The sequence below is a fragment of the Haliotis rufescens genome, unplaced genomic scaffold (genome assembly GCF_023055435.1).
Source record: "Haliotis rufescens isolate VD_foot unplaced genomic scaffold, xgHalRufe1.0.p SCAF_43, whole genome shotgun sequence".
Classification (NCBI taxonomy): Eukaryota; Metazoa; Mollusca; class Gastropoda; order Lepetellida; family Haliotidae; genus Haliotis; species Haliotis rufescens.
The window spans coordinates 1,392,805-1,411,390 of record NW_025964146.1 but is presented as its reverse complement, the minus strand read 5'-3'; the positions used below and the strand labels follow the sequence as shown (position 1 = coordinate 1,411,390).

At 40.6% G+C, this 18,586-nt stretch overlaps 2 protein-coding genes across 2 annotated transcripts in view; both read right to left on the bottom strand.

Moving 5' to 3' along the window:
- Window positions 1-350, bottom strand: part of LOC124123878 (neuronal acetylcholine receptor subunit alpha-10-like) — a 29,339-nt gene extending 28,989 nt beyond the window's left edge. Inside the window, exon 1 of the mRNA XM_048383005.1 lies at window positions 262-350. The gene's annotated coding sequence lies outside the window, so the exon portion shown is untranslated. The remainder of the gene's footprint in view (window positions 1-261) is intronic.
- A 14,060-nt stretch (window positions 351-14,410) lies between these two features.
- Window positions 14,411-16,909, bottom strand: LOC124110521 (acetylcholine receptor subunit alpha-type unc-63-like). The gene is made up of 3 exons (XM_046469888.2): window positions 16,810-16,909; window positions 15,018-15,208; window positions 14,411-14,698 (listed from the first exon to the last, which is right to left on the bottom strand). Exons 1-3 carry the CDS (start codon window positions 16,907-16,909, stop codon window positions 14,411-14,413), a joined length of 579 nt encoding a protein of 192 aa, XP_046325844.2.
- Between the last annotated feature and the right edge of the window lie 1,677 nt (window positions 16,910-18,586).

Sequence of the window (18,586 nt, the reverse complement as noted above, 5' to 3'; positions counted from 1 at the left end):
TCTGGCAATGCAATGCGGCACTGAACAAGAGCCCTCGCCATGCATTATAAAGACAAAATCGCGACGAAACTTGGCGCTTCAACACTTTACATGATCCCGATCGTCACATTTTGCTCGCGCAGGAGGCAAAGGCGACTCACACAGTATATATACATACAACAAAGTGTTTTTTTGTCAAATATATTCCACACAGAAATATTTTGTCAAAGTCTAAAAGCGTATTTTAAGTGTGAGAAAGTCGGTATAAATTAGAGAACATACCTGCTGACTGCTCGTGAATAAGAGTCACTTCACCACAACCGGGCTGTTCCTGTTCACAAACCGACAGTTCCTCGTATGTTCTCCGTTACGTAATGCCATTCACTTCTGACATTACACTGGCAGCTCTGCACACAGACATTATAGATTTAAATGTCACTAATGGAAACACATTATCGCTGATGAGACTTATTGACGAAGCTGTCCAGAGCATTCCATTAGTGGACAATTAGTATTGTCATGATATCATTCATGCCTACATCACCCCACAATGGAATCCCAGAAGACACTTCTTGCTTGTTTTATAGTGGACGAGTGAGTGAGTATGGTTTTACGCCGCTATTATCAATATTCCAGCAATATCATGATGGGAGACACCAGAAATGGCTTCACACATTGTACCCATGTCTGAAATCGAACCCTGGTCTTCGGCGTGACGAGCGAACGCGTTAACCACTAGGCTACCCGGAATATGCTGTAAAACTCATACTTTGCAACATTGCTTGTTGACGTGATAAGCGTGAGTTGGATGTAAGGCTACTTTGAAGAGTACTCCAGTTATCTCCATCATCCCGAGGCAAGGGCGTTTACTTACTATAAAAGTTCAGTTTCCCCACTTGCCGAACTAGGCTGGTATTATGGAGTCACATTTTGGCTGGACTAACGAGTCTATGCATAGTCCAATCAAAATCGCGCACGAAATCCGGGTCGTAAACTGTTGTGCAGATTTCTGTTGATTGCAGGATTTGCAAAGCATGTGCACCGCCAACTCGTTGTCAGCAGATATTTTCCAAATCTTTTCATGTTTTTAATCAAGGTGCTCACGTGATTTGATGCATTTAGCGATGTATGACCCATTTTAAGACAATATAGATATTGATTATAGATCAAGTCGTCCTGACTGGGCGCCACCATTTTGTTTGAAGCAAACGCATGTGATACTAGAGGTGGAATCTGATTGGTCAATAGGAGAGGCTTAGAAGGGACGTAACTGATAATAGCCACTGGTGGCGCTACGATCGAGCCCAGTCATTCCACCCTTGTTCGGCAAGGGTGGAAACTGGACTTTAAAAGATAGTTATATCTAGCAGGACTCAGATGTTTACTACTTTGATCAAACTCAAACAGACGGCAAGGATATGGTGCTGACATACCTGCAAACATAATCATGGTGAACCGGGATTCGAACCCACGTTCATAGGTTTCTTGCATGTCCAAGGGACCGACTCTGCACAGCGTATTGCGGCGCCAAAGACGACTGGGCCACCCGTACCGCCTTGTTTTCACGAGGGCGACATTGCAGATTGCAGCAATCGGTCTTTAAGGATTCCACACCTCACATCGAGAAGAAAGAAATGCAACATCATTATTACTGCAACATCAATTATTACTTTGGTATTAATTGTCTGACGACACTGTTGAACAAATAATATCCCAAATCTTTGACATTTTAACTGTTATCAGGTAATGAGTCCTGGAGTGTCGATGGATATTAACATTAATATTTTATGATTAACATTATACACAACTGACATGGGGGGCACGGGTGGCCCAGTCGTCTAAGGCGCCGCGATTCGCTGTGCAGAGTTGCGTCCCTTGGGCACGCCAGAAACCTATGATTGTAGGTTCGAATCCCGGTTCGCCCCGATTATGTTTCTAGGTTTGTCAGCACCATACCCGTGCTCGTGGGTTTCACCGAAGTGGTCAACGTCTGAGACCTGCATCACCTCGGGCTTTCCTCCCACATTAAGCTGACACACCGCGATATAACTGGAATACCGTTAAAAGCGGCGTTCAACCCAACTCACTCACTCACTCACAACTGGCATACTAAACTACCGAGCAAAAGAAAGTTTTCACTTTAAAAATAGTTGTATAAAAAGCAAAAAGGCTTGTAAAGGTTTGAACCCCCTCAGAAAACATTCGCCCAAATGCAATATGACCACAACCACAACGCAGATTTTCGAACGCAGCTTTCCAAATCATGCATTGTTGAAAACGTGCAAAACGTGATTTTGAGACATTGGTCCAAATGCACGTGCGTGATTGTGGCATAAATACCGACGTTGTAATTGGACAGAACCGGCATCCAGTAAGCAAAAAACCACCAAGAATATGCCTAGATTTATACAAGCGCAAGGAGACAGAGCGATCGGTATGGCCAATATGGGGGCTACTCAACGTCAGATAGCCAGAACGTTCAGCTATCACCATCAGCAAGTTGATAATCCGCTACCAACAGACAGGACAGACTCAAGACCGGCCAAGATCGGAGAGACCGAGAGTGGCACCACGGCCGAAAACCGCTACATCCGGCAGATTCACCTCCGAAACAGATGTGCGACGGCAACGTCAACGGCGGCAACAGCACTATATAGCTAGGGAGTGCCATCAGCAGACGAACAGTCCTTCGACGACTTCGTACGGCTGGTTTATACGAGCCTACCGACCCTTCCGTGGAATGGCCTTGACCCGTCTACACCGTAAACGCAGACTGCAATGGGCACGAACTGTACGTCGGTGGCAGCGACGTGACTGGGCGAGAGTGCTCTTTACAGATGAAAGTCGGTTCTGTCTGTTATGGAACGATGGCAGAGTTCGAGTTTTTCGATGAATGGGAGAGCGACTGGCGCCAAATCGCATTAGAGAGTGAGTGAGTTTGGTTTTACGCCGCTTTTAGCAATATTCCAGCAATATCACGGCGGGGGACCCCAGAAATGGGCTTCACACATTGTACCCATGTCGGGATTCGAACCCGAATCTTCGGCGTGACGAGCGAAAGCTTTAACCACTAGGCTACCCGACCTGTGTCATTAATGGACTTTTCATGCACTTTTTCAATGAACTCTGATTTGTGTAAATTTTAATTTGGAGACCTTGACTTTTTCTTTGTGTATTGCGGAGAATGCATTATCGGCATTACAATGCATTTTCATTCTCATTCATGGAAAATGATTTCTGTTTATAAATTAATCATAATAAATCTCACATATGCCTTTGTTTTTGGTGTTTGGTCAAGTGAAGTCGGTGAACACTTTCTTTTGCCCAGTTACGATTGGCACAAAACATTCAGAGTGAGTGAGTGAGTATGGTTTTACGCCGCTTTTAGCAATATTGCAACCTTTACAACGGTGGAGGACACCAGTAATGGGCTTCACAAATTGTAGCAATGTCGGGAATCGAACCCCAGTCTTTGGCCTGACGAACGAACGCTTTAACCACTAGGCTACCCGACCACCACCTTATACAGTCAGAAACGCCATTAAAGATCGTAGCGTCAATGAGCGACGACCTGAACATCTTACCGGTCCCCCGGGGAACTATGGTCTGTTATGCAGGCTAATATTGCATATTAACAACAGGAGCAGGCAAATGGTTTTGTTAGAATGCGTAAAACGTCAAAGCCAGTGAACATCAGATTATCCGACGAAACAGCGTTGAGAATTATATGAATGGGACGCTAAAAATAAGTCATGCAGATGCTCGCAAAAAATGTAAGCATATCCTGCCCTACAGGTAGCTGATACTACAAGGCAACTCAACACGTGCTTGCACAGTCGACAGTTGACACCAAGCACACAGCGTCACGTATTGATGTGCCTCGGGTGATCCCCGGGATACTTGTCAAATGTGTTCTGAAGTGACATGGTTTGTGAGCCCACTTTACTTCGTTTTATCTTGTATAAGTGGAAAGGTGTTACACCTGTTCTGAAAACAAGTTTGACTGACTCTATAATGAAATATTTGCTTAAAACCGGTGCTATAGGAACAAATGACAAGATCCAAAATGTATTGCACAGCTGTGAAGCGTTGATGAACAAGGTTACACACTGGTCCAGTACTGATTACAGACAATTGAACAGTCTCATTTAGATATGACAATATATCGTACCCAAAACATGTCATAGAAGTTTGTGATCATATGATCACATGGTATTTAAAGACTGGGTTTTACCATATGTATTTTCCTATTCGTATTCAAAGAGTTCCAGAGATCAGTATTAGGAATAGGCTGTTCTGCCATTTGGACTGAAAATAAGTCCGTAGTATTTCATAAAAGACAACACTTGAAATGGTGATCCACGCAAGATCAGTAGTCTTCAGGGTAACTTCATTTGTTTGATGACCACTAGCTTTCAGCGCCACCTGCATATATATATGCCTGTCGAGATACTGTACTAAGTTGTTTTGGGATTTTAGGTTGGCGATTAATCAGCGACAAATCATCCCTCAATCCAGAGGACGAGAGAGAATTTCTTGGATGCTCAGTTGTGCCTCTGGAGTGCCTCTTAGCAGTACCAAAATGCAAACTACATAAATTGAGACATGACTTGTCTAGATTTCTAAGGGGAATTGGTGCTGGAACATTAGCACAAGGAGCTGGTTTGTGTATGTCACTCTGACGTGCTGTGTTGGCAGGGAAACTAATGTCATGATCAGAATGGACTGTCGGCAACAACGAAATCCTGTTTCAGCTGCACTTGACTAATGAAGTCAAACCGGAGTCTGTTGGTAGCTGGAATGGTAACATATTGCTCCAAAAGCACGCACAAAGACAGATGCGGACGGACGACAGCCATTGGGGATAGATTCATTAGAGACATAATGCCCTGTTGGTCAGCAAAAGCTAGTCCAATTTCTGTCAAACTTTACGTGTTTACTGCTGCTTCACAATTCTGTAGTTTGACTTTGGTCATTGGTCATGTGATTTGTCAGCGAATATCCGATTCAGGATTTTCAGAGTGCATTATACTTTTGCATGTTTGCTTATTTCCTGTGAATATTGAAAGAGGTTTGACGCTTTTATTCAAAACCTTACTCTTCTGAACTTACCAGCTGAAATGCTTTAAAACTCTCTGCAATTATCTCCATATTTCAAACATCAAACCTTTGGTATCGCCCAAGTGATGTTCCACACCACTCTTTGCACCCAATGGAATCTTGTATCGGAAGATAATCAAAAGTTCTGGATAGAAAACATTGAAGGTGTGCATAATGCTGGTTTGGGGTGCGTGCACGCCCTGAGATGGGTAGATTAACATGAGTATGAAGCAAGTAGCTTTATAGATTCCATGGCAGCAATAAACGCTATAGAAGCTGGTGCACATGGACCCAGAGATGACTTTGTTTATGAGATATTCAAATTGGATAAATGTCTAAACACGAAGTAAACAGCGCGCGATATTGTTTGGGTTCCAGCATATGTTGGAATACATTCATTTGGAATAGGATCGCAGATCATTTGGCCATATCTGGATGACAAAAGATTTTGAAACTGTTTTATGGAAATCTATTTCATCTATTGGCAACAGTTGTAGGGTGCTGGCACTACCGGCCGACATATTGCAATTCGACCATCTGGTCATACATTTCGCCGTCGCAAAAGGCGTGATAAGGTCATTCTTTAATGACACAGACCTGGACACTGTGGACCAAATGCCTACAGGAGTATCAGTGATCAGGTGGTCGCTTTTGAATGTGGCCATTGCAATTTGAGGTGAGGTGAGGTGAAATGGGGTTTAACGTCCCGTCCAAGATTATTGCACTTATATAGCGACGTGCATGTACGTGTGTGTGTTTGTGTGGCTGCTTGTACTAGTCCGGACTGATGCCGATTTATAGTGCTATCACACTGAGATACCATGCCGCAGTTTAACATGAATACCCAACTCAGACACAGTATACTGACTCCGAGCCGACCAGTTCTTCTTTTAGCCCCTTAATGCCGAGCGCCAGACAGGGTAAAAACAAGTACCATCTTTTAACGTCATTTGGTATGACGCGGCCGGGGATCGAACCTCTGACCTTCCGCTCTCCGGGTCGACGGTCTACCACTAGACCACGTAGGCGGTCCATTGCAATTTGAAGAGGCCTCAACATGTGGAACACTGCCTAATTATATGCTCTGGGCATAACAACAAAAGACAAAATCGGAGAAGTGCTGTGTTAGAAGTTGATGACACCTTTTCATTAGTATAAGTTGTGCGCCCCCAGATCATGCAACCGCCAGTTTTCTATTTTGTCTCTTCATCTTAAAAATATTATGTAATTTAAATAGACCCTCAAATGGCTGAAACGGATTTAGTTATATGATTATAAATCATGTTAACATTTTATCATGTTGATCTACTAACTTTTCTATTGATTATTTCATGTTTCAGAAATGAAATTGTTTCCTCAAGGCTTTAATTCGTATTATGAAGCAGAGGTCTTTCCTGTCTGTTCGTTTTTTCCCATCATTAATGTTCAATGTATACGTGTATCCAAATGAATATTACTTGTGGTAACCTCTCCTTTATGTTATCTAAATGATTTCGTGTTGTTGTTTTTTTGCGATATGATACCTTGTGATTCTTATTAAGTTAAGGATAAGTTTTATTCCACACTGGAAGGCCTCAGGCCCATATTACAATTCTTCTTAAGTTAAAATTTTGGCCGCAAAAAGGTCTTTTGTCGCCCTCACACTTCACCACCACCACCACCATCAAGTTCAAACTATTTTACAGGCGCTACAATCAATGTCCCACATTCTCCATAAATACAGTTACGATATACCAAAAAATACAACATTCATCAAAAAATAATTAAATAATTAGCATGTTAGATTAAACCGAATTTTACTCATCTTTACTATTACTAGTGTTGTTGATAATAATATTGTAGCAAGATCCCCACGAGATAAAATACAAAAGGTGTGAAAAATGTAGACATTCGAACCTATGTACACAATGTATATAATAGTTAATTTCAATTGACACGAAAATTTGAACTACTAGGTGTGTGCGTTTTGTTGTTTATCGTCTGACAATACGACGATAGTGTTGAATGTTCTTTACTTCTAGTCTATTAATACATGCCAAGCGTGTACAAATGTCATAATATTGATTTGTAACTGTGAATAAGTATGAACACAACACCGGAAAATATCATGAAATAATAATTGCACATTATTCTACTGATTACCATCAACTACCGCAAGCCTATGTTAAAGTATAGGATCTACGATCATCTTAGCGTTAAGATCGTCAAATTAATGATAGTTCGCATCAGTGGCACGATCGTTAAATTTTGCCACGCTTCTTACTCTGAATATTATTATTATTATTTTATTCATGAACACTTTTATTCTTTGAAGATTCAAATGAGTACACAAATTACAGACACTCTTACAGTCACAACCAATTTCTGATGTGCAGATGCAATAATCACTTTTAGCATACACAGTGGTGGTGACTAGATGATCACAGGGAGTATCTGTCACAATACAAACATGGTTGCCAAAATATCTTTCCTTGTCAGGAACACAACTGCAAAACGCAGCTTTGGGTACGACACAATTAATCATTTCTATTAAGGTCTTAGTCCTATTTCTCATTTTTTTAATCATTTTCTTCAAAACATGTAATGAAATTGTATTTTAGGATCAAAGAATGTATATATGCATAGTGCTGCAAAGGCTAACATTTAGATTTCACATTCAGGGCCACATCAAAATCCTAAATTTGTAAGGTCAACTGTAGTTATTTATCATTTTTTCAAAACCCTGATACACCAACATAACCATATCTTCCAATTATGAACACTATCCTTATTCTGATTGCATCATTACACATCAGCTAAATTGTGCTTATAGTTTGAATTGTCCACTCCCAGGACAAAGCAATGTAGATCGATAATCAGTGCTTAGAGATCCTGAAAATTCAATCAATACAAAAGGTGTTATGTCATGTATCCACATCATAATCAAAACATACATCAATATACTTATCGGAACTGACAATTAAAAAAATAGATCACATTTGGTAACAAACATCGTCTGCAAAAAAATGAATATGTTTTGATAATAAAGTTCTCTATAAAATAGGATATAAATATACAAAGCATACGCATCTGAATTAAAGTAAATTTCAACATATCATAATAATGTATAGCATTGAATGCACTGGTTCATTCAAGTTGAAGCAAAGAAACCCTGCAGATACAAAGAGCAATTGACTAATCAAATACTATAGTGACTAGAAATGAGACAGAACTACTGAAAACCTACCTCAAACAGGCAAATGTTTTTGACATTAAAAACTATTTCCTTACAAAGACAAGACTAAGCATCACAATCAAATTCTGCCGGCTTTATCTACAAACCAAGAACAAGCAATTATGGCTTCAGTATATACAATGTTTTCAGGGTTGGGTTGCAACAGAAATAATGCATCCGTAAATCATGAGCATGTCAACCTTTGCATTTGGAGTGTTAAAAGTTGTGAAAACAAGATATGTTAGCATATTTGCAAATAGCAAAGTTACTGGTATTCATGTTTACAGTACACCTTGTCAAAGTTGAATCTTGTATCAAGAATGTGTGTCTTCTCTATTTAGAAAACGTAGCAGATGTGTGCATTGTACAGCAAATTTGCGAAAGCAATAACATTGCAGTTATGACTGTTTAAAAACCATGACCTCATCAGTAGGGCCAGCTGATAATGAACAACTGGCTCACTATTCCAAAGTGTGAAATTCAGGTCCACGTGAACATATTTATATGTTGGTCTCATTTGGTTATCTGTTGACTGCCAGACATGTTTGTTAATTATTAGACTATTTATGTGACATCATCTGTAAGTTGATTCAGAATCTATAATTTGAAAAAGGAATTGTGACTAACTGGCACACTGCTTGAATGATATCTCTGTTGCCCCCAACTAAAAGATCCATAGTTATGTGATCCCAGTATGTCAACTTTCTCTGAATATTATGGTTGACAGTTGATATGGCTTTGATTCCACCACCTTCAGCAATATTCAAGCTATATGACCAGCATACAACAAACAGTACGTCATAGTACAATATGCTAACGCCGCTATGAACAGTATTTCAGTTTTATCCCGGCGTGTCAACTTGACAAGAACCAAAATATGAAGGTACCGGTATGTTGCTGAAAAACCTAGCAGAACATTATCAGTCAGAAACTGGGATTCGAACATGTATTTAAAAGTTTCCGACACGCATAAGGGCGTATTTCTGCACAGCTAATTGCGGCGCCTTTGACGGCTGGGACATGCGTGCCACATAAAAATAATGATTACCAGAAATATAATAATATGTCCCTTATTGCCATAACCAGGAACAGGTTTTATTTGTTAGAACCTTCTCTTCAGTTGCATGGTGGAACATAATAAAGAAATATCAGGCAGTGAACCATGCGGGGAGTCAAACCCGGACCTTGGATGTAACGATCGAAAGCTTTAAGCTGTAGCAGTTGTGGCAAACGTGACAGTACTGGCAGTGGTAGTGGTCGTAGTAGTGGTAGTGGCAGTGGTAATGGTAGTAGTACTGGTAGCGGTAGTAGTAGTGAATAAATGAGTTTGGGTTAACGCCGCTCTGAACAGTATTCCAGCTAAATCTCGGCGTGTCAGCTTAGTGTGGGAGAAAAGCCCGAATTAATGCAGGTCTCAAACGTTTACCACTCTGGTGAAACCCACGAGCACGAATAGTAGTTGTAGTAGTAGTAGTAGTGGTGCTGGTAGGAGCGAAGGTGGTGGTGATAGTAGAAGTAGTAGTAGTAGTAGTAGTAGTAGTTGTTGTTGTTGTTGTTGTTGTTGTTGTTGTTGTTGTTACTGCAAATATGACAGTAGCTGTGGTAGTAATAGTAGAAGTAGTAGTAGAAGAATGAATGAGTTGGGTTTAACACCGCTCTGAACAGTATTCCAGGTATATCAAGTTCTGTCAGCTTAGTATGCGAGGAAAGCCCGAAGTGATGAAGTTCTCATACGCTTACCACTTTGGTGAAACCCACGAGCACAGGTATGGTGCGGACAAACCTAGAAACATAAACGGGGCGAACCGGGATTCGAACCCACGACCATAGGTTTATGGCGTGCCCGGGGGACGCAACTCAACTCAAGTAGTAGTAGTAGTAGTAGTAGTTGTAGTGTTGTTGTTGTTGTTGATGTTGTGGTTGGTGGTGGTTATTGTGTAGTAATTTCATTTTGTAATAATTCAAAGGCTTTTGTAGAAGAAAAGGCAACCAAGCAACAAAATATCCATTAAAGTCATCGAGGTTGATGGGTTGGGTGGTTGTTTTTACATGTAAATATGTAAGCTCTAAGCTTCCTAGAATGCATTTACCTGATGAAGGAGTAAGCATATACTCTGAAACGTCGTGTTTCTTATGATAAAGAAATTGTGTATCACTCACTTCTAAATGCCATAATAAGACTACAGTGACAGTGGCTAACAATAAACCTTCCGGGTAGCCCTTGCAGAAAGCTGAACCAAATAGTTTCGGGCATATGGGAACGAGCGTTGGGGTTAGGGTTAAACATAACCGCCAAGTATTGCAGGGCATTGACAGTGAAGAAGCAGAAAGCTGACCCAAGCTGAACCCGCAGTACGAATGGCAACTGCAGCCAAACTTTTTCAAGCTTCTGGATCACATGTAGGAACCTCACCGCGTGGACAGGTTAGCTTCAATAGTCAACACGTGCACACAGCTACCTTTGTACAACAGCAGGGTCTTAGACCCCTCAACATCAGGCATAGATGCGTCAGCGCAACAGGACTGGGAAGAGCTGACCCATTTTGTCCATCCACCATTCAGGATGATCCGCAGACCCTTGACATGCTTGAGGCCCAGGGAGACCACACCACGCTGGTAGCACTGTTGTGGAAAAGACAGCCATGGTTCAGAAAGGGTTGTTCAATTGGCTGTTAGGCAAATTAAGTAAATTGTAAGACAGTTAAACGTTGGTGCCTCATTCCCTCGAGTTTCAACCACTATATTCGGTAAATTCTCTGTTCAGTAACAGATAAATCACAACAGCCTGCGTCACTAAACTCCTGCCATAGCTGCAGCAATGTGTCTCTGTGATGCAATGGGGATATTGCTCAGAACAACATTAGACATTAACGCGATGTCTTCATTAAAGCCATGCATATTTTGTAAATGTTATATATGTCATGATCTTAAATCGAGGACATGCTGATAAAAGATATGCGCGAGAAAACACGTGATATTAGCCTATGCCGTAATGAAAAGGCCATCAGACGTGGCGCCGCCTGGCGTCTTGTTCAGTCCGAATGGTGAAATGACGAATATATTGCTTAGGCTGGCTTAGGTACATTTCAAGGAGGATGGATCACTTGACCTTGATTTTCATGGCACAAAGAATGTCAGTGACATGGATTACGGTGACCATGCAGCCTGCGTCGGTTGAGGCTGTGGACTCTGTCACAAGATCAAAATCATCCGCAGTGGGGCCAGTGGACATCTTGTGTTCCTAACTCTAAAAATATCCCTGTAAAGTGATCACATCTAGCACAATGGCTTCTGTTGTGAATGCTGCTCTATATCCGGTTGGCTTAAGACGTTCGGGATTTTGTGCCCAAATCGTTGGACCCTCTCAGTCTACAAAACGCCAGGCTCTCCCAACAGGATTTGGCAGACGACAGAGAGTGTGATCTATGAACATTAGGTTCATGGAATAATCATCAATGTTGACAACAATTCAATACCATGCATGGGACATCATTGTCTCGTGACAAATGTGTTTTGAATTTACTTCATCAGTTGACGTTCGTATTCTTAAGATGGCTCAAGTTAATAAAGGTCATGATGAGCTAAAGTAGGTGGTATTTCTCTCCACTAAGGCAGTCTATGTATTGCAGTAAATAAACTTTGGAATTGGGCATAGTAAGTTTTCTCAAAAAAGAGTTAGAGATAACTGGAAAACATCCCTTTGAATTACATTATATATCTCTGCTGGACGATTCCAAGCCGTATTTTAAACATAGTGAGGAACAAGAGACAAAGAACACTGTAGTTATCATTTATCTCATTTTGTACAATTCCGACTGTATCATAAGCATGCATGTGTTTATCAATCACTCTCAAATAGTGAGGATATCAAGTGTTCGTGACAATATGAGTGTATCTTGCTGCGTTAGTAGTTTGCGACCATATGGTATCCTACTATTTTGCCTTTTGCACCTAATGGAACCTTGTGTCTGCAGATAATCGAAGGTTCTGGGTGGAAAACATTGAAAGTTGTCATTCCGTATGAACATTGTTATTTTTGTTGTGCATGGTAAAAGTACCGCTGCTTGGGACCAGAACTGGTTCTCACGTGATGTTATATAAAATAGACAGCTAAAACCCGTACTGAAAGAAGCGTTAGTACAATATGCGAAATTTAGACGATTTCTTTTTTTTGTGGTTTCCATGACAAAAAAACTTTTGGCCAATTAAGATACAGTGATATGAGTGTTTATGTATTTAGTTTGAAAACTCAAGCTGGCTGTTTTTTTAACACTTTGAGCGAGAACCATTGGACTATACAGTTTAATGCAAAAGGAAGTGTTTTCCAACATGATGCAAAACGGATGTACCAATAGCTTTGCTGTAAGCTGAACTAGAATCATGGGGCTATTTTTAATTTTAATGCAGTAAGAAAATGTTGTACGATCCTGTAGTCACATGATCCACACTGGATGTACTGATAGTTTCCTTATAAAACTCAGTTTGAACTGTTTGACATCCGTTTTGCTTATAAAATCCCGCAAATATATAATCGCGCTAATGTCGCCCATAGGTTTGGATTTATCTCTCTGTTGGTGTCTGTTTTGGTATTTCTGAGGACGGTCGGAGGAGTTTACCAATAATAATAATGGGGCCCAATCGGGAATTTGGAATCTGTGGTAAGAAGATCGTGGCAAGTCTGACTGAAATCACAGTCGCCTAAATATTCCAGTCAATTTACAAGTTACTGTACAAATTGGCCATTAATTTTATGATAACGAATTCAACACATTTTGATGTTCAGTGTAATCACCCAGTGAAAATGTAAAGGGTTAACAGAAGACAATATGTATTTTGTTAGTTTTATTGTTTCTAATCCCAGCATACCTATTGTACTTTGTTCATTTGGGCCCTTTTCAGCTTCTTAATAATCTTCACTTTAGTCAATCTGTCAAATAAATCAACTTGTCAGTCAATTTGTCAAATAACTGAAATGTGTAGGCATTTTGTAAACCACCTGAGTGAATCACATTTAACACATTGACTGTGACAGGTTATTAAAATATGCTTAATAATGACATTGTTGACATCACAGGTAAAAATTGTAACGGGACGGAACTGACTTTAAACAACAGTTTCAGTCAGCATTGATATTCAAATACTCTCTGCATATACAGTGAGGACTAAACCCTGACACTAAAATCCTACAGTGATTTGAGCAAATCATTATGTCTCCGTGAGAGGAAACACACATGAAAGTTTAGCTCTTTTTGTATGGGTATTCCAGTTTACAGAAGTCAAATATTCATTTTACGCGAATATCAGAACATGGCAAAAACAATAAGGTCAATACAATGGCATAACTATTGCGAAACACGGAAAATATATGTTGAGCCCAAACGTTAATTAAACATGCAGCAAATTGTATTCCATTTTGAACAAAAAAGAGCTGAGTAGTGGCCCCAAAAAGCTATAAACTGGATTCGAACCTCTTGAACAAATGTGGGGTCGTTATGGGTGGGACGAACCATGAAACGATGTGACGAGGTTGATGGCGGATCACGGGCAAACAGGCTGCGACATAAGCTTACTCGATGTTCAGTCGGGTTACAAAGGATATCCAATATAACTTGTAATAATTGAATTGCATTTAATGATCTAGATTATAAATGTTCGCAACTTGAAAATAATCAGTCATAAAGTTTACGAATCAAACATCGCAAATCAAAATAACATGTAAATAGTGACCACAAAAATCAATACCAACTTTTCTAATGTACTTACTTAGATCATGCATATTTACGTGACGATATACAAATCCTAAAGCGAATTTCTGAAGAAAATACAGCTACCCTATGGCAACCTCCGAGCACCGAACAAATGCATGATACTGGTGCCCATCGTCATGCAAGCCAAAGGGTTGCTAGGGTCATTGGTGTAGTACGCCTCTTTCAGCAACATTCCAGCAACATGGAACACCAAGTACTCCACACATACAACACAATATGGGCACTTGAAACCAAGAAAGTGATATAAACACTGGACAAAATAAGCGTCGTACCCATACGGGGAATAGAAGCCAGGTCTGCTGTCTGACAAGCGAACACTTTACCACCAGGTTCCACCTACGTTTAGAGTCTAGGAGAACATTGCAACCGTCGTGTAAACAGTGACGAAGAGAAATATGATTGTCAGAGCGCGTTCGAGAACAATGGCCAGTTGCTTCCATTCATATGTAATCTGGTCAAGGCTGTCTTGTTTGGCGACTCTCCTCTTCTGCAGCCCTATGGCCTGCTCTACTGTGTGCAGCAGTCGGTTGAGAACATCCACCACGTTAGTCCCGCCAGCCTGCTGTCCCTCCGCCAGGCTCAGGGTGGGTGCTTGTATGTCTGCATGGTTGGCCTCGTCATAAGCGGCATATCGTGCCTGTGTGTGAAATACGGCAATACAGAGCGTGTCAGAGGGAAACTCGAGCCTTTAATAGAACGCACACGAGGACTTAGGAATAGCAATTAAAAGACACCACTTCTGAGAAGCTTTCATCAACACTCACTATTTTTCCCCCAATCTCTGAATCTCTTGCATTATCTTTTGATCACAGTTGACAAGTATATTGATATCTATATATCACATACGAAGTTCAAAACATTTGCATATTTAAATTGTTGAACACTTGAAATAACAGTTTTCGCCCATAGAAACTATTGCCGACAGTATCAAAGAATCAAATAAGCATCAAACATACCATTTCCTGGTCGTCAGGCTCTGGTCCGTCTATTTTGATGAACAGGATCCTAGCAAGAAAACTGAAGCACACAGTTTTCACAAGCCTTGGCAGTTTGTGTCCTCTCGGTCCTCGGTGATGAATATTGAGAGTGAGCACAGCCAGGCCTGTACTCAGCGACACAATGAGGATACTGACAGCGTAGTACTTACCTGTGGGAGAAGAACTCACATTAAGGATATTCTATTCGAAAGCATGATATTATGCAACCAAAAAATATAAGGTAATACACATAAGGTGATACACATAAGGAAGAAATTTTATGAATTTCAACTTCTTCATTATGAGGAACACAACGTTTCGGAGTATATGCTTACTCCTTCATAATTGAATTTATGGATGTCAACTTCTTTATTATGAGGAACACAACGTTTCGGAGTATATGCTTATTCCTTCATAATTGAATTTATGGATGTCAACTTCTTTATTATGAAGAACACAATTTTTTGGAGTATATGCTTGCCCATGCCATTCGACATCCATTCGTCCCCAAGTGAATGAGTTCGTCAGGTTGATTTTAAGTGAAAGCAAAGAGTGATGGAGGGCTAATAGATTTACCGCTTTGGTGAAATCCATTAGCACGGGTAAGGTGCTGACAAACCAAGAAACAAACTAGGCCAATTTGGTATTGGAAACTATTATCATTGGTTTCTGGCACAAGTTAGGGATTCCACTCTGCACAGCGAATTGCGAAGCCTTAGACTACTGGTTTACACTTGCCCTCGTAAAAAGTAACATTTTAAGTATGTGACCTTAACAATACAGTAAATATTGATTTAATTTGGTTAAACACCTTCATAAGTCAAGGCATCAACATCTACTTTATTCGCTATTTATAACAATCTCGATTCTGGTAAACTAGAGAAAGATAAACAGACAAAGGGGTGCATTAATGTCCCATTGGAATCGTTGTCTTTTAATAAGATAGCGACAAAGTATGTCTTTTGTTCGTGATAATGCGACGCATGTTTCGTATTCAGAAACACTCGTGTGGTATTGCGTTGATAGTACTTTCAGGATGGGATTGTGTCCCGAGACTTCGTTTTTTATTCAGTTACAGTTGCAAAACCAACTTATAATTTTACTTAAACATCAACTTAAACTTGAACTACGAGCCTATATATATGTTTTAAAAAAAAAACATCTTGCAATAATTTATTTGTTTTAAATATTCATATTTTGCAGACAAAGAGAACATGTTTTTTCTCCATGATGGCATAAGACGATGCACACATTTATTTTTAGTCCAAGTGCGGGATTGTGATACGAGGGTTGACTGATTCGCGAAGAGAGAGACCTAAAAGCGATTTATTTTTCAAACGACCTCTGTTCCATTGATAGTTGATAAACATCTGCAAACGATGTTGGAGGGATGTATCAAAGTTTCGTCTGCTTTGACGTCATCGTTCGAGAGGTAATGGGTTCAGGCTCACGGAGAAGTCTGTAAGCCTGCAGGAGTCAAATCAGGAGAATAAGGCGGATGATGAAGGAGTTCAAATCAACCACTCTTCGATTGTAGCCATGGCAATAACTAATTTGTAAATTGGTGCATTGTCCTGATGCAAGAGCACACCCCTTTTTGTCAGCTTCCCACGTGTCTTAGTCTTAATTGCATCCCGTAATCGCCAGAAGAAATTAATCCAGCATAATATGTTCAGATAAAGTCTACCATTTTGACACCCTCGTCATCGCACAACATGGTCTCCTTAACCTCTCCAACTAATGGGACATAGTCACAAATCATTGGAAAAACCTTTCTGGGTCTTAAGGCTTTCAATGCCGCGCTTGAACTCTGCTGCCCTCCATTTTACGATGGAATAGAACGGGACAACCTTCCCTTGTGTAGAACTCATATCGTCATCGGTGGCTTTTGGTGCTACGGCTTCTCACAGAATCTTGCATAATTATTTTACTGACTCATAAAAGCGAAACGATTTGCTCAATTAACTCAAGTTTGTGTGGATATTCCCCGACGAAATCACGCAGTGTCCACAACTCAATTACCTATTTGTCCTATTACGCAATTCCTTCTATTTAAAGTTCAGAATTTATCAACCCTCGTTTTCCTCACAGATACCAGTTGCCTAAGATCAGCTGAAAAACTGTCAGGACCACTGAAGAGGAAGCCCATAGTAAACGTTAAAATGACCAGTTTCTTTACCACCTTCCCACGAAAGAGACACAATGCTATTACAGCGAAAAAAACCAATTGTTTTGAAAGTACAGCAAGTTTAAACTACAAGATTACACCTGACTTTGTGTACTGTCGTTAATACGGATACGTTTTCAAATGATACATACATGTAGCTAACTTCTAGGTTAAAAGCTTAATTTTGTTTGTTTTTGACACTGATAATGTAAACACGATTGACAATAATAACACTATTTGTGTGCTTTAAAATTTTGTTTTGTAAAAACAAGTTCTGAATGATAAACCTATTTGTTTTAGATAGGACTACATCTGTGTTAAAAAGAGAGTAATTTATTCACTAGTGAACCTCTTATGAGCGTTCACATCTGGCGCCCGTTACAAAGTAAACTCACGGGCAAAAGAAACGCTGGTTTTATAAACGTTGACACAGTTTTGATCAAAACCTAAATCCATGATTCGATACCATATAAAAACATTCCCCCAAATGCACCAATTATTTCCTAGCGGTCGTGGCGAATCTGCAGCACGTGATTTTCGGAGAAATACGTTTTTTCCCTCTTTTTGTAAAAAATGCATAAGGAAAATTTCGTGTTAGATTTAGGTAATAATTGTGCACAGAAACCTTCTGTAGCATTGAATCGTTTAGAGTTCACCTTCAAGAATGCCACGTTTGACGTCTGAGCAGCGAGAGAGAGCAACAGGAATGTTGCGGATGGGTGAAACTCAGACCAGAGTTGCAGAAATCATGAACTGTCACAAAACCACCATCGAGAGAATGGTGAAACGTTTTAGAAATACTGGCCGGACATCAGACAAACCACGAAGTGGAAGACCACGAGTAACCACGCCCAACGAAGACCGCTATTTGCGTATGTTGCACCTACGTAACAGATTCCTCACTGTGACGTCATCAGCACACAATGCTTTCCAACACACCGTCAGCAGAAGGACTGTAGCCCGACGTCTCCGCTATTTTGGTTTGAGTGCTTATCGACCTTTGAGGGGAATGACCTTGACCCGACAACATAGACTCAACAGATTGAGGTGGGCTCGTACAGTGCAACGCTGGCAAAGACGACATTTGGACAGAGTGCTGTTTACCGATGAGAGTAGGTTCCATGTTTTCAGTGCTGACGGCCGATTGCGAGTTTACCGGCGTAGAGGCGAACGTACGTCACGTTGCTGCGTTCAGGAAGTGCACCCCCATGACGTTGGCAGTGTGATGATCTGGGGCGGTATTTGCGGTGACACCAAGACCGACCTGGTGGTTATAAATGCAAACCTCAACGCTAACGGCTATTTCAACCAGGTCCTTACACCAGCCATACTTCCATTCCTGCAGAATAATCCCCGAACGCTGTTGGAACAGGATAACGCC